The sequence below is a fragment of the Acipenser ruthenus genome, chromosome 14 (assembly GCF_902713425.1).
Source record: "Acipenser ruthenus chromosome 14, fAciRut3.2 maternal haplotype, whole genome shotgun sequence".
Lineage (NCBI taxonomy): Eukaryota > Metazoa > Chordata > Actinopteri > Acipenseriformes > Acipenseridae > Acipenser > Acipenser ruthenus.
The window spans coordinates 23,228,830-23,242,804 of NC_081202.1; the positions used below are offsets into that span (position 1 = coordinate 23,228,830).

Sequence of the window (13,975 nt, forward strand, 5' to 3'; positions counted from 1 at the left end):
GTTGTCATAGCATCAGAAACCATATGACCAATATTTAATTTTTCAAACACTCGCTCCTGTAATAAATGTATGCTGTCAGTTCATAATTTCAAGTTTTATAATACATATCATTCATGCCCAAGTCCATGGCAATGTCTTTCCATATGTGTTCTTTTTTTCAAACTCTTTGTAATCTTTGTTGGATTTATCATAAAGGATTTTTTTGTTTGGCAGCACACACAATTAGATTCTCCCTTTAGTTCAGAGTACTGCAAGAATCCATGTGTCTTCCCAGTTGTTCTTCATTGGTCAATGTCATTTTCAAACATTTCTTGTGTACATCTTGATACATTTTACCATACTTTCACCATGGTATACAATAAGGGTAGAATGACTACTAATTTGAGTCACATAGTTGAGGTAAAAATAGTCGAATATTCAGTATTTTCGAATATACAGTATTTTTTAAAGTTTGATGATCTTTGAATGTACTTTGCTGTTTGTTTACTATATTTTTAAAACTATTTATTCATGTTTTAAAATGACATTCATATGTTAATGGTTGCAATCTGAAACTCTTATGTATTCAAAGCAGCAGTATGTTGGGCACCAAGTTTGGTTCTGTATGCCCTCCACGGGAGGCTTGACTCTTCATGGTGCCGTATGAGTCAAAACCAATCCTGTGTGGATGCAGCTCAGCTGCTGTAAAGAAGCGCTCTTGTGTGAAAAGCACCAGCTGCGCTTCTTTAGTTTTCAATGGGGCTTGACAGTAGCAGCAGCTTTCCAGAATTCCATTCATTTGTAAGGATTAGTAACCTAGATTGTTACAGTAGTTGGTATCCCAGCGCCACTCATTGATGTAAGATGTGAGTGTATTCTATAAATTGTCCATGTGTTCAGTAGTTGCAACAGCAGCAGCGTGACTTTATTGTTAGTAAGAAGACTGTTGATTTTAGTGGTCAGGAAGACGTACAGTACCACCACGAGAGGTATTAACTATAACTTGTAATAAAATAAATATTGTATTTAAATCTGTAAAAATGTAGACTGTTTGCAAATTATAGACCACAATTAATATGTTGGTAAACTTATCATATGTATTATCATATAAAGTATAAACATTCATCTCAAGTTATTCCATTATTCCATTAACTAGCCAATAAAATACTGTACATTGGTACTGGAGTTTGTACATTTTCACTCAACCATATCTTGCTGTAAAATGAAATAGGGTTATTACTATAAAACACCAACAACTAAAGGTGTAAAGTAGTCATTACAGTATACGGAGAAAGTGTTTGTTTGTAATGTATTTCGGGGTGGAAACTAAATTGAAATTCAGTGATAAAGTTATGGTTTGCAATTAAAGTTACTAATGTGTGAGTCACTAGCTAGGATTGATGACTTAAAACTTTATATATCTTCAGGTCTACATGGATGGAGGTTCTGCTGCTCTGTCCTGCCACAGAATCACAAAACTGACCTGCAGAAGCAGGTAAGAGTGGTACTACAGCCTCCTTGAAACTGTAACATTGTGCCTCTCTTAAGCAAATGGCTACACAGTCTGCCAAACTACTTGGTAATTTGGTTTTGGGAACTACAGTTCACTAATTACAACGATTAGACCAATGAAAACTATGATACTGTAGATACAATGTAATGTGTGACCATTCTGTGTAAACAGCACTATGGTATTATTTCTGAGAATGAATACAGTATCTGCTGCAGTGTTGAGTGGTTGCTTTGTAAAGCCACCAGCAGTTCCAATTGCATGTTGCCATGTGCTGCTGTTACCGGAGTGCTTCCTTTTGTATCAAAGTTTTGGGGAAGTGTATATGTATGTGTACACTGTTCTGTGTACAGTGTATATAGCACAAATTTACCAAACACTAGGGTTTACAGAACACATTGCTGTCTTTTATTATAGCCTTAAATGGCAATAATACTGAAAGTCAACTCAAAAACAGATGGTGGCAACCCACGTCTTTGTTTTTTTTTTTTTTTAAAGAGTACATCAACTCCTGCTTTTATTGTGGCATGAATAACATCAACAAAAAATGAAATATACAACTTATATTACACTATGTGTTATGAACAAAATATAAATCTATAACTCTATGTTATATTTACATATTTTATCTTTATTTTTAATTTCAAGTTGAGAGGGTAAGTATTTTTTTTTTACTTTGTTTTAAGCGCCACTCATATTTTTGTTTTTTTTTGATTGTCACTTCTTTTTATTTTTTTGTAATGAAACAAAATGCCAGTGATGGTGGTGAGGGAGTTGTTTAATGACTGTTTAGAGCCACTGCTGGCTAATAAATAGGGGGTATAGCAGCTAATCAGACCTGTATCTTGCAGAGTGGTAATGAAGCTACTGACCAGATACACAATAAGAAGCCAGATAAGCAGGTAGCAGTCTAGCTAATGCCTACTGCATATCTTCAAATCCAAGAAATTTTGTACCGCTGCTACTTTTTCTGATTTTGGTCCACTCTGCAAATCTGAGAAGGTGCTTATGATGGAAATCACATCATGACATCTTGATGTCCCCGCTACAAGAGTTAAACTGATAGTTGTGCAAGATCCAAGAAAACCCTCCAATGTCATTTCTTGTCTGACTTGGAGTTTACTGACTGACTGGTCACCACACGCTGGAGCTAAAACAAAGTAGTCTTGCTAGGTCTAGAGTTACATAAATAAAACATATCACCTTTCATAGCAGGGGAAACCCAGTGGAACCTCATTAGCATCAACCGAAAGAAACCAACCCAAATGCATCAAACATATATTAACCTGCAGTAATTACATTTATATATATATATATATATATATATATATATATATATATATATATATATATATATATATATATATATATATATATATATATAATTTATTAAACACAATAAAGCCCCTTTAATAAACACATTGTACTGAAGGAGTTGCAATAGAAGAAAACATTTGCAGCATGTGTTATTCTCACATACAAGACTGCAATGCACTTTAATCAAATAAGATTTCACAATAGCCATGGGTTCTTACTAATGGAGTTCCACTGTGTTTCGTGTAAAATCCCAGCAAATGTGAGCAGGGCACTCAGAAACGAGTCAATAATAATAATTTGTTCACAACAATGGGGAACAATATATTTTTCTTTAAAGAAAAAAAAAAAAATCACATTGTACATAAATTGATACAAAACCCTTTTTTTCAGACTTGTCCACATAGTGCTTTAAGTAATGAATTTAACATAACCATAGTTTACAATAGGATTACATTTTAAGTTTGGCACTCATATTCTTACAGCAGAATTTAAAAGTAGCAAATAACAAGACAACTACTAATGATAACACTGCATAATGCAATCTGTATTATATATTTGTCATTTTGTTGTTTGTTTGGTTATTTGTCACTTTTTAAAAGCCACTATATGGATAGCAGAGCCATAATTATAACTGAATCCTGGGGAAAGTTAATGGAAATGAATGATGAGAGAAAAAGTTACTTATCTCCTTTGCAACAGCAGTTCATTTAACTTACTCCTTCTGAGAAAATAATAATAATAATAATATGACATCAATAGGACCAAAACAATATATAAAAAAGGAAACTACATTTAGATCTAAATAACAGGCTCACTATCTACCAGCTGCTACAAGTAAAGCTGCATTGCTGAGCGGATTCATAAGATTATAAAAAACCCCAAAAAGAAGGAGAAATAAATTATACATAACTTACTAACTGAGAACAGCTGACCATTATTATAATTATTATTATTAATAATATTATTACACTAGAGGCAGTTCGTTTGAAAAAATACAGTCTTCAAATACAAACAAAACACTGACATGCAGAATATGATCAGCTACTCCAAGCTTTGACAGCAGAGTAAGTTCACCAAAAAAAGAATTTCATCAAAACCAATGGGAATGAAAATTCAACCAAAGTAAACCAAAATGTATGCTTACTCCAAACATTGTGCGATTGAAGTTTTGTCATTCATTGTATGCCCAGTTGCTAATCTATGAGGATGTGACCTAGACTGACTTCACTTTTTATTTTACTTCTTTATTTTATCTACCAGGACAATGGTGCTTCACACTTACAAAGACATTAAGTGCCAATATGGAGTATATGATTTGTGTTTCTCCATACAGATTGCCTTTATTATTTGGCTGCCAAAGTTAATTAGGCTGTTGGGACTCCTCTTTTAAACCAGAGACATATAGCAGACACATATACCTTATATATTTATAACCTTTTTAAAATCTATATTGTTCCTCCAAAGTATGAAATAAACACTTAAAGGAAAAGAAAGCATATAATTACCCTCAGACATTATTTCATGGCATGGTGGATCCAAAACCTGTACTGGATAGCCATGCTCTGACTAGCTTTTGGGTAGACCCCTATATACAGCAATGCACAGCAGGCACCATTCCTACATGCCACGTGTTTGCTCTATTAACCTGGGCACTAATTTCAGGGAAAGTTTTTTGTTTGTTTCTTTTGGAGTCTGCTTGGTTTGGCATGCTCGGTAATGATTAAAACTTTTTTATTATTATTATTATTATTTTTTTTTTATACAGCTTTTTCTTAATGAAATTACCTACATAGTTTCAATAAATATTGTGTGTGTGATTGGGGAGTGGGGGACATGATGTCTGTCATACTTATACAGCTCACAGGTACACACCCCTGTCTTAACCAAAGACCAACGTTTAACATAGTGCACCCTTAAGGGAAAGCCATATTTGACAGGTTTTCAGCATCAAATACTTTTGTATTTAGTAACTATGATTAATGATTTGAATCATTTGATATGAACTCCATTTCATGTTGTAGATCCTTAGGCTTTAAAAGGAAGGCTCCATAATCTCTGCAGCAGAGTGGAGGCACTGCTTCATCATATTGTGAGTACCACGGCTTAAGTCCTTTCACAAGAAGTGCAACTATTACAGAGATCAATTTCAATGCAAAATAAAACACTTCAGATGATATGCACGAATGAGCATTGGAACAGGTGAAGTTTCATCCCCAGCGCCAACTTGCTAATAATGGTCCAACACATTATTAGTACCATAACACCCAGAGAAATTGACGTAATTTTAAAAAGAAAATGTATTTCTCTTGTTTCAGAAGTCTCTCTCTTCACCTGAGAACTGCACCTACAGTTTCCTTAAAGACAATAAAACAACAAGAAGAACAAAACAACAAAATTCACAAGTTGCTGGTACTCCAGGATCATATGGGATTGTCTAAAACACAACACTATCCTAACTTAAAACATAGAGGATTAAAAAGGTCACCTATCTTCAACACTTAGTACAAATTTGGCACTTCCTATAAGATGCGGTGTCGGTGTGCAATGAATGGCGGAAAGTTCTCAGAAATTAAGGATGCGACGACAGTTCATTGGAGATAAAGAAAATAAATTCCTCAAGAGACGCTTTAAAATCTTTCTGTCAGGTGTATTTTACCAAAAAAAAATGCACAAAAACATCAAAACACATTCACAAGCCACTTGTTGGCACTGTGTACCTGAGTGAGGATATTATAGAACATCGTAGAACAAACAGCTGTTTTAAAAGTTTTTCAATAGACAGGTCAAAGGGTAAGACTTCAGTGCTTGGGTATAGCAGCTGAATTACTGGCATCCTATTTTCTTCGTCTTTATTTTTTGACCCATAGCTTATAAACTGCTTTTTCTTTTTTTCCTTTAGCCTGCTTTGCAGACAGGTATTGAATTCAGCAGAAGTCCTGACTAGTTTAAGACTTTTTTTCTTGTTTATGTAACAGTCAGTGTATGACAAAGTTAATGTGCTTGGCCGCTGGTCACCAGAAAGGTGAGGAGGGGGACTGTTATCCTTTCAGTGTCGGGGTGGGTGAGTGGAGAGGGGGAGGAGAGGTGGAGGTTGTGTTGGTGGTGGTAGCGGTGCCGCTGAAAAGGTCCTGGACCGCGAACCCCCCTCATCAGTCAACTTGTGCAGCAATGTGGTTTTCACTGTCGCTGCCGTAATCTGCATCTTCGTCCTCGTACTCAAAGTCATCATACACATTTCCGTTGCTGTCATCCACGTGCATCTCCTCCTTGACGCGGGTCTCCTCTGTCTTCATGCTGTGCAGGTAAGTGCTCTGGATGACGGGGATGCTGGGCTCCGGGCTGCTCGACATGCTGGAGTGCTCTGAGGGGATCTGGGGGGAGGGCATCCCTGCCATTGCAATCGCTCCGGGGTACACAATTCCTGATGAGCTGATGGGGATCTGACCTTGCTGCCTGTTGGTGTGAACAAAAATTCTAGTGAATATGATGCATTATTGTTAATGGAGGGCTAAAGTCCCCCCTGTTAATGTGCTACTGTACCTTTTGTATAATAATGGGCTTTCAGTTTAGTGCTATTTTTTTAAATCCTATTTTTATTGTTCATTAAAATACTAAGTTCATGGCAGCAGTACTTAGGGTGAGCTGACATTCCTTCAATTTTTGATTTACAGTATATATATTACAGTGTGATATATTCTCCATGTATATCTTTCTATCTATCTACCGGTATTGAGATGGTGTTCATACCCAACGGTAAAGTACTGCCTCATCTCCTGGCGTCGATTGCGCATGATGGTTTTGTATTCCCCGATCCTTAGCTTCTTGCCATCCACCAGGCAGGTGCGCTTGGGCCTGGGTTTGTACTTGTAGTCGGGGTACTTCTCCAGATGTTGTTTGCTAAGCCTGGCCTGTTCCTCATAGTAAGGCTGCTTTTCTAAGTTTGTCATGGACTTCCAACGAGACCCTGGAAATAAATAAATAAATAAAGATATAGTCAGACATGGTAAACAAAATAAATAAACGAGTAACCCTTTGAAGAAGGCTAGATGACTACGTGTGCAGTTCCCCCTGGGCTTGCAACCCTCATCATTACTTTGCATTTTCTATCACAAAGCTCAACTGTGGTTCATTAATTTTCTGCTGGTGACCTCTGGAAGTGATTATCTGTATAATAACTTTAAGCAGCTATTTATATGCCATGGCATTCTCATTATGAGAATAGACCCTTGAGTTATCTTAGCTCTTTACTGAGAGCATGGGGGTGTTTATGTGGTCATGTGACCTTTTGCATGGTTCTCTAGAGACATTTACCTCCTTATTGTTTCCATACAGGCCCCCTACTCCAGTAGCAGGTAGGCCAGTAAATGGGATGAGGAACAATCAACCAGTGGAAAGTAGTTTTCAAATACTCATTCCAGAATCTTCCCATCGAGTATCAAAATGCATAGAATAATAAGGGGTGCTTTTGATCTTAGATGCAGTAAAATATATCTGTTTCTTTTATGTATTCTTTGTTTTTCTTTCAAATTGGGAACTATTGTGTCACTGATAATACATTTGTTTTAATAGTATGGTTGACAAACACAACATTTGATTTCAATTAACTGTGCCTTCATTATTTTCTCCACAGTGAACATTGCCCAGGGGTTTTTTATGACCCTGTGCATTTGTTTACTCTCCCTTCATTAAACACAATGAGTTTTCAACAAGCAAGGCAGGACTGCCCTGCACTGCACTCCGTTCTGCTACTTGTGCTATCTGCTACGAATTTACACTCATTCCAACTACTGTATATTTAATCAGAAAAAGATGTCCATGCTGCCCTCAAAACTGTAATAGGAAATTCCCTATGTTAACAATTCAGTGTAGTGGCTTATTAAAACCAGATTTCAGTGTATTATAAAATGCTTAGAAGCTCTTTAAAATGTCAGAAGGAATCCCAGGGGTCTGCATAAAATGCCAGGCTAACTCAAGTGCTTGTTTAATGCATAATGAATTAGTATCATATTGTTGGAGCCTGCTCTCCATAACAATTCATTAACTGTTAGCTACACAAAGTAATGTTGCTTACAAGGAATATAGTAATCTGAGTTTTTTTTTTTACCATCTCACTCTTAGGAATTCCAGGTGTTGGTTGCCATTTATCTTTTTACACAAACTTGGTAAATGCAGATAAGAAATGGACAGTGATGTCAATCAGCATAAAGTAACAACCAATGGCCGTAACTAAGTTGCTCCAGTTGCTTCAAGAAAGCTGAAAACAAATTACCAACACAGTTTAAATGTGACTACATATGCATTTCCCCATTTGTTGAGCTGAACAGAACCCTTTTAAAAGGTCACACAAAGTGTCAATAAAGTTCCTCTGGTGGACATTGAAAACCATGTTTACCCAGAATTTTGCTGATATTAGAGTTGTGCATGTCAGGGAAGGCCTGTAGAATTTTTCTCCTCTCATCTTTTGCCCAAACCATGAAGGCATTCATGGGCCGTTTGATATGAGGCTCACTGCTTCCTCTGCCTCTGGCTTCTCGGAACATCCTTGAATCGGACACACTAGGGCTTCCTAGGTAACAGCAAAAAAAAAATAAAGTATGTTAAGATTTTCTTTCTAAATGTACAAACATTTCCACTAAATAATTTTCAACTTTACAGCATTTTTTGTTCTAGTGTGAATTTTACACTTGTATAATCCTAAGTGTATGTACTGCAAGAGACAAAAAATGTATTCTACAACAGCATTTATAAAACATATTTAAAAAACGCTCATATTCGAACAGAACAGAATATACAGTGCTTTGTAACTCACTTATAGAACCGAGCCTTTATTGGTGACCTTTTCTTTTGTACATTCTTTAATGTTTCTTTTTTCCTACTTCTGTAACGCCTGCATTTTTCAATTGGAAATGTATTAAATATTAATTATAAAATGAATAAATAATTATTTGTGGGGAAACAAAGAATACAAAGCCTTGGCCTAAAAAAACGGGTAATATGTCTTTATTATTTATTATTATTCAGATTATACTTACAGTATGGGATTTCAAAATATATTACACAAATACTTTATAATGCAAAAATGCATTTAGTTACTGTGACAATAATATGCATGTTTTTTTATTTCTCTTGAATAACTGCATTGCCACACTTCCACATCTTCCTAAACATTTTAATTTAAACAGCACTTAAAATACAATAAAGCTCTCAGCTTCATGGATCCTGTCTAATATACTTTGAGAGAGAGAGAAGAACTTTACAAAGGCTACTTTAACTGGGGGTCAGACATTTTGTTCTGACCTTCACATTAAATAGTTGTGTTTCTGAAACCACCTGACAATTTTAAATATACAGAAGTCTACTGAACTTGTTTATAAACCTCAGTTGTTCCAGTCAGAAACACTGAAACATGTTGCATACTGCCTTGGCATTGGCACCTGGGTTAGAAGGCCATGGGAACAATTCCCAGTCAGGCTAGACTCAGCCTGGGCATATGTCATGGTGAGCCCTCTGGTGCAGGCAGGCTGCCTGTTTCCGAGTGGATATTTTGTATCTAAATCCTGCTTAGTTATAAAACAATACTGTCTATGGGAAACAGAGTTGGCTACATGGTACCACAGCCTCTGCTGGAGTGGAGATTGGATGACATCAGTGGTACAAGCCCTCTGAAACACAGCTTGCTCTGAGCTGCAGAAAACAGATGAGCCACAATGCTGCTGAATATCATGGGAAATAGACAGTGTTTAGGCACTGGGTTGTGCAGTTTAAATCCTATTTTGTACATTTGGTGAAAGTGTCTGTGGGCGAATGGACAGCTGCTCCGGTTTGTGTGTTCAATTTGTAAAATAACACCTTTACTAACCATCTGAGTCTCCGCTCATATTGAACTCCATCATGGCATGGTTGAACTTCCCGTCTTCAGACTGTTTTGCTGCAAGCTGCTGTGTCAGACTTTCCAAAGTGACTTTCTCCTAGAACAAAATACACAACATCACTCGAACCAGTTCAATAAGAGTTTTCAACACGTAACAGTCTTTTAGATTTTGTAATGAACCTACATTTGTATATCAAATAGTAATCTTACTGTTGATCTGCATTACAACTGTGAAATCTGATTAATATTGTAGGTCCGCCTGGGGGGGGGGGGGGGGGGGGGGCACTTTTATCTCTGTAATTCTTTTAAATGCCCACTAGGGCGCACTCTGTACACTGCCAACGACTGCTTCTGGGGGAGTCTGGTACAAGGCTAGCCTCTCAAACAATGGCTAGTGGTGCCAATTGATGGATCAGAAGAGGACACCTGAGACTGCTGGGTAGTCCTTAACTGCTGGTTTTTTTTAATCAAATGTACTCAATAAAACATCACAAAGAGATTAAACAGCATCGGTAGATAAATGACAATGTGACAGTCTCTAGACACAATGTGGCAGAAAAATAATTCACAGCAAAAAAAAATAAAATAAAACAATTCTCCCTGGTGTAACTCTAATAAAGGCCAATGTTGTTTACTATACAAAACCTCAGATTTTACTAAAACAATGTCCATTCTTCTTATTGAAAAGGGAACAAGATAATATGAATTCCAGTACCAGCGGTATCAACCCTGCTTGTTTTTATTCTTATTTGCCATCCACACACAATAGCACTGACCCACATCTCCCTTCACATACAAGACAGAAAGGGTAATGAAACAATTTGATTAGAACAATAACACTGAAATTGTGTAAACTCTCAGAGGATATCTCTGTGCCAGGAATGTCAAAACAGTCAGCTGGACTTTTGTTGTGTATCACTATGCTGTGACTCAAATTAACCTTCAATCACAGAGGGGGATGTGTCTGACTATAATTATACTGAGCAGAGGAAAGCAGAGGCTAACTTGCATGGGGTGAGGGGGTACAGGATATAGGTTATCAAAGTTGCACCGGTTTTAAGAACAGTTATAAATAAGTTATAAGAAACTGAATATGTATTTCTTCATATTAACAGTAATGTTGTAATCTTTTAAAAATGAATCATCGTGGAATGTAACAGTCATGGATGACAGTTGTCAGCTAGTTGTGTTGTCATGAACTTTTGCATGTAACAATGATACAACCTTTTTTGAGTAGAATGATTAAAATACAGAAAGAACACCTTATGGTACATTCAGCCCTGTTTCATAAAGAAATGTAAAGTATGTTCAAAGGGCTTGCTCTATAGGAATACAATACAGAAGCTTATATTCCAGATCAAATGAACACAGTACAATCTTTTGAGTGCTGGAGTGTATTCTACATTCTATTTAATAAAAGCATTTCCGTGAAAATGATTATCCTGTTCTAATCTAACTGATACAATACAGATTTTAGTATTCTACTGTGTGTGCAGTGCGTGAACAGTTAAATCCGCTGACCTCATCCATCAGGCAAGCTGGCAAGGCATCAATATGAATGATGGATGTGAAATTATTACAAGGCTGCCACCAAACGCACTCTCTGCCATTTGTAACTAACACTGGAATTGACACGCTTTTTTTATCAGGCATCCACATTAAGTCAACATTGGTCAATGTCATCTTGTGTTCAGGGCTCTGTTAAGACGGAGGGGGGATAGGTAGTAACAGGGACTTAGCACTCTGTGAGGCTGGAGTGACGAAGCAGTCCCCTGCTCACAACTGGAATAAATACTGTTACAAATGGCTCTTTAGTCAAACCACAAGATGCAAATGCATGTCAAAGACCCTGCAGCTGAAAAAAGGGGAAGTGCCTGGTGAACTGAAATAGAAAAAATAGAAAAAGATTGTACTAAAAGACTGATTGTTGCTGTTATTATTATAATATATATATATATATATATATATATATATATATATATATATATATATATATATATATATATATATATATATATATATTGTTGAACAGTTTTAATAATACAGATTTACAGATTCTGTGAAAAAAACACAGATGGCCTCAGAAGAGATGTGCTGGTAAGGTTTGGTATACTCATTGTTGTAAATAAGGAAGCTTGTTGAGAACAGCAATAGGGGAAGTCGTAAATCATATGTATTTAAAATAATTATCTTGGATCGCTCAAACAACTATGGATATAGTATACACGTCAAGGTGAATTTTCAGCCCATAGTGACTTAAACTCATTGCAAGTTAATCAGTGTTTGTGGGCACAAGTTCTGGTGGTCTCTACCCGATTGCAAGTACACACCACCATCAAAATGTAAGTTGATTGGCAGCTTTGTCACTCATCTCATGGAGAAGCCAAAGATTAGAAGGGCACTGTGGCTGAATTACTCACACTCCTTAAGCATGGCTCCTCTTAGGCAGAGGAGGTAAATCAGCAGTGCTTTGGAGCAACTTGCCCCGAGTGCCCCCAGGCTGGGAGATTTGGGATCTAAGTCTAGGAAGATATGAGGCATGCTGTGAGGAAGCATGTGTTAGGTACAAATGCAGGTAAGCAGTTAGAGCACTGGGCTGTAGTGTAGGCACCCACTGTATGCACACCCATAGGCAAACCTGGTAGTCTATGAAAATGTAGTACTACACTGGCCATAGTTACTCATTCAGTACATTACATATAACTGTGGTGTGGCATTTATATATTCATGATCACCAACATTGACTGTTGTAGCGTCAACGTACAACCATTTGTCATCTTCAAAGGCCAACCGCTCACCTCCTCACTGAAGAGGATGACCCATCTGTCTGGCTTATTGGAGATTTTGCATCTCTCTGCATTACTTAGGTGATTTCAGATCCCGGAACAGCCAGCTGTGCTGGCATGCAAATTCATGAACTCTGGAAGCCGGAGATCAACACATTAATGCGCAGAGCTCACTGTCCCTGCTCGTTTCAAAACCGTTTTGACCTTAATTTGAAACTCCAAGTATGGGAGGGCTCACTCAAAGTGAGATTTACGCACCTAGTTTATATTTATTGCACTCAATAAAAGGCAGATTTACAGCACATTTACATGGCAAATGCAAGCGTCTCTCTAATTTTCATTTTTTCAAATATATATTCAGCTTTCCAACCCCGGTGTTCCATTTACAACTTAATTATACAATTAGAATACATCACAAAATTACAGTACCTTTAAAATACACTTAAAACTGTCCCCACTATTAGAATATGACCTGCTGTGAATTGTGAAGCTATAATGAAATGCACTGTTTTATCCTGTGTGATGCTAATAAATTGTTATTCTGAGTTCATTCAGAGAATGTAAATAAATCTGCTAAGGGAATATCATTTAACTGATACAGAATTGTGTTGTTGTTGTTTTTGTTATTATTATTATTATTATTATTATTATTATTATTATTATTATTATTATTATTATTATTATTATTATTATTATTATATTGACTTATTTCATTGAGGTACATTTTATTTTACGATCCAAACAGAATATCAGTAAATACACAGCCACAGCCTTAATAGACAAATGCTTCAATAATCTTATACATCATGAAAATTTCCTGTAATTTTGAATCCTTATTGCAGCCTTGGGACAATCCTGTAACCCTTCCCCAGTCAGTATGGCAGGAATGCAAGAGATCTTTGGCTTCTTCCCTTGCTCCAGCCTTGAATTATCGGAACTGCTCTGCTCTTCCAGCATAGCCAATGGACCTACAAGGCTGAACAACCGCATCACCAGTATTGCAGCATCCCATTTGTGACTAGGATTAAAACTTGGAACTGGGATATGAACAGTGATTTTCAATACATTTTTAAAATCCTGCTCTATCTTTATTGTTAAATTCTGAAAATACCTCTTATAGTGCCAATCAACCTGTAAATCGTTAGTCTGACTTTTATGCAGACTATTCAGCTTGAATTGCAAGCAGAATTTGCCATCAGGTTTGGCAGCAGTTTCTAGAGTAAAAAAAAAAAGGTGCTATTGTGGGTTTGTACCAAATCGCTGCACTAATTGGGTTTGACAATAAATTATAACTATAGAGGGCCTCTAATACTGGAAACAGCAGCGGAAAAGAAATATAAACAATAAAAAGTGAATGCAGATGTTAAATTCCCTTAGAACTGGCTACAAATGGCAGTTTTATGGGAGTGATGAATCTATAAAATAATATCAGTAGGCTATTCACTCTGGTGGTCATGAACTCAAAACCACCAGGTTGATTGAGTGTGTAACACTCGTGGTAATCAAAGCTTG

General features: G+C 36.6%; 1 protein-coding gene across 9 annotated transcripts in view; it reads right to left on the minus strand.

Moving 5' to 3' along the window:
• Positions 1 to 2,830: 2,830 nt before the first annotated feature.
• The window catches only part of LOC117419822 (transcription factor SOX-5-like), a 231,395-nt gene continuing 220,250 nt past the window's right edge, over positions 2,831 to 13,975 (minus strand). For 7 of the 9 annotated variants that reach the window (XM_058986152.1, XM_058986153.1, XM_034033050.3 and 4 more), the window contains 4 exons: positions 9,666 to 9,774; positions 8,199 to 8,372; positions 6,554 to 6,770; positions 2,832 to 6,259 (listed from right to left, as the gene is read on the minus strand). In XM_058986152.1, coding sequence (XP_058842135.1) covers positions 5,956 to 6,259; positions 6,554 to 6,770; positions 8,199 to 8,372; positions 9,666 to 9,774 — 804 coding nt within the window. In that variant the 3' untranslated portion in view covers positions 2,832 to 5,955. Of the gene's footprint in view, positions 6,260 to 6,553; positions 6,771 to 8,198; positions 8,373 to 9,665; positions 9,775 to 13,975 lie in introns of all 9 variants that reach the window. The other 2 variants (XM_034033046.3, XM_034033044.3) reach the window with 2 other exon arrangements.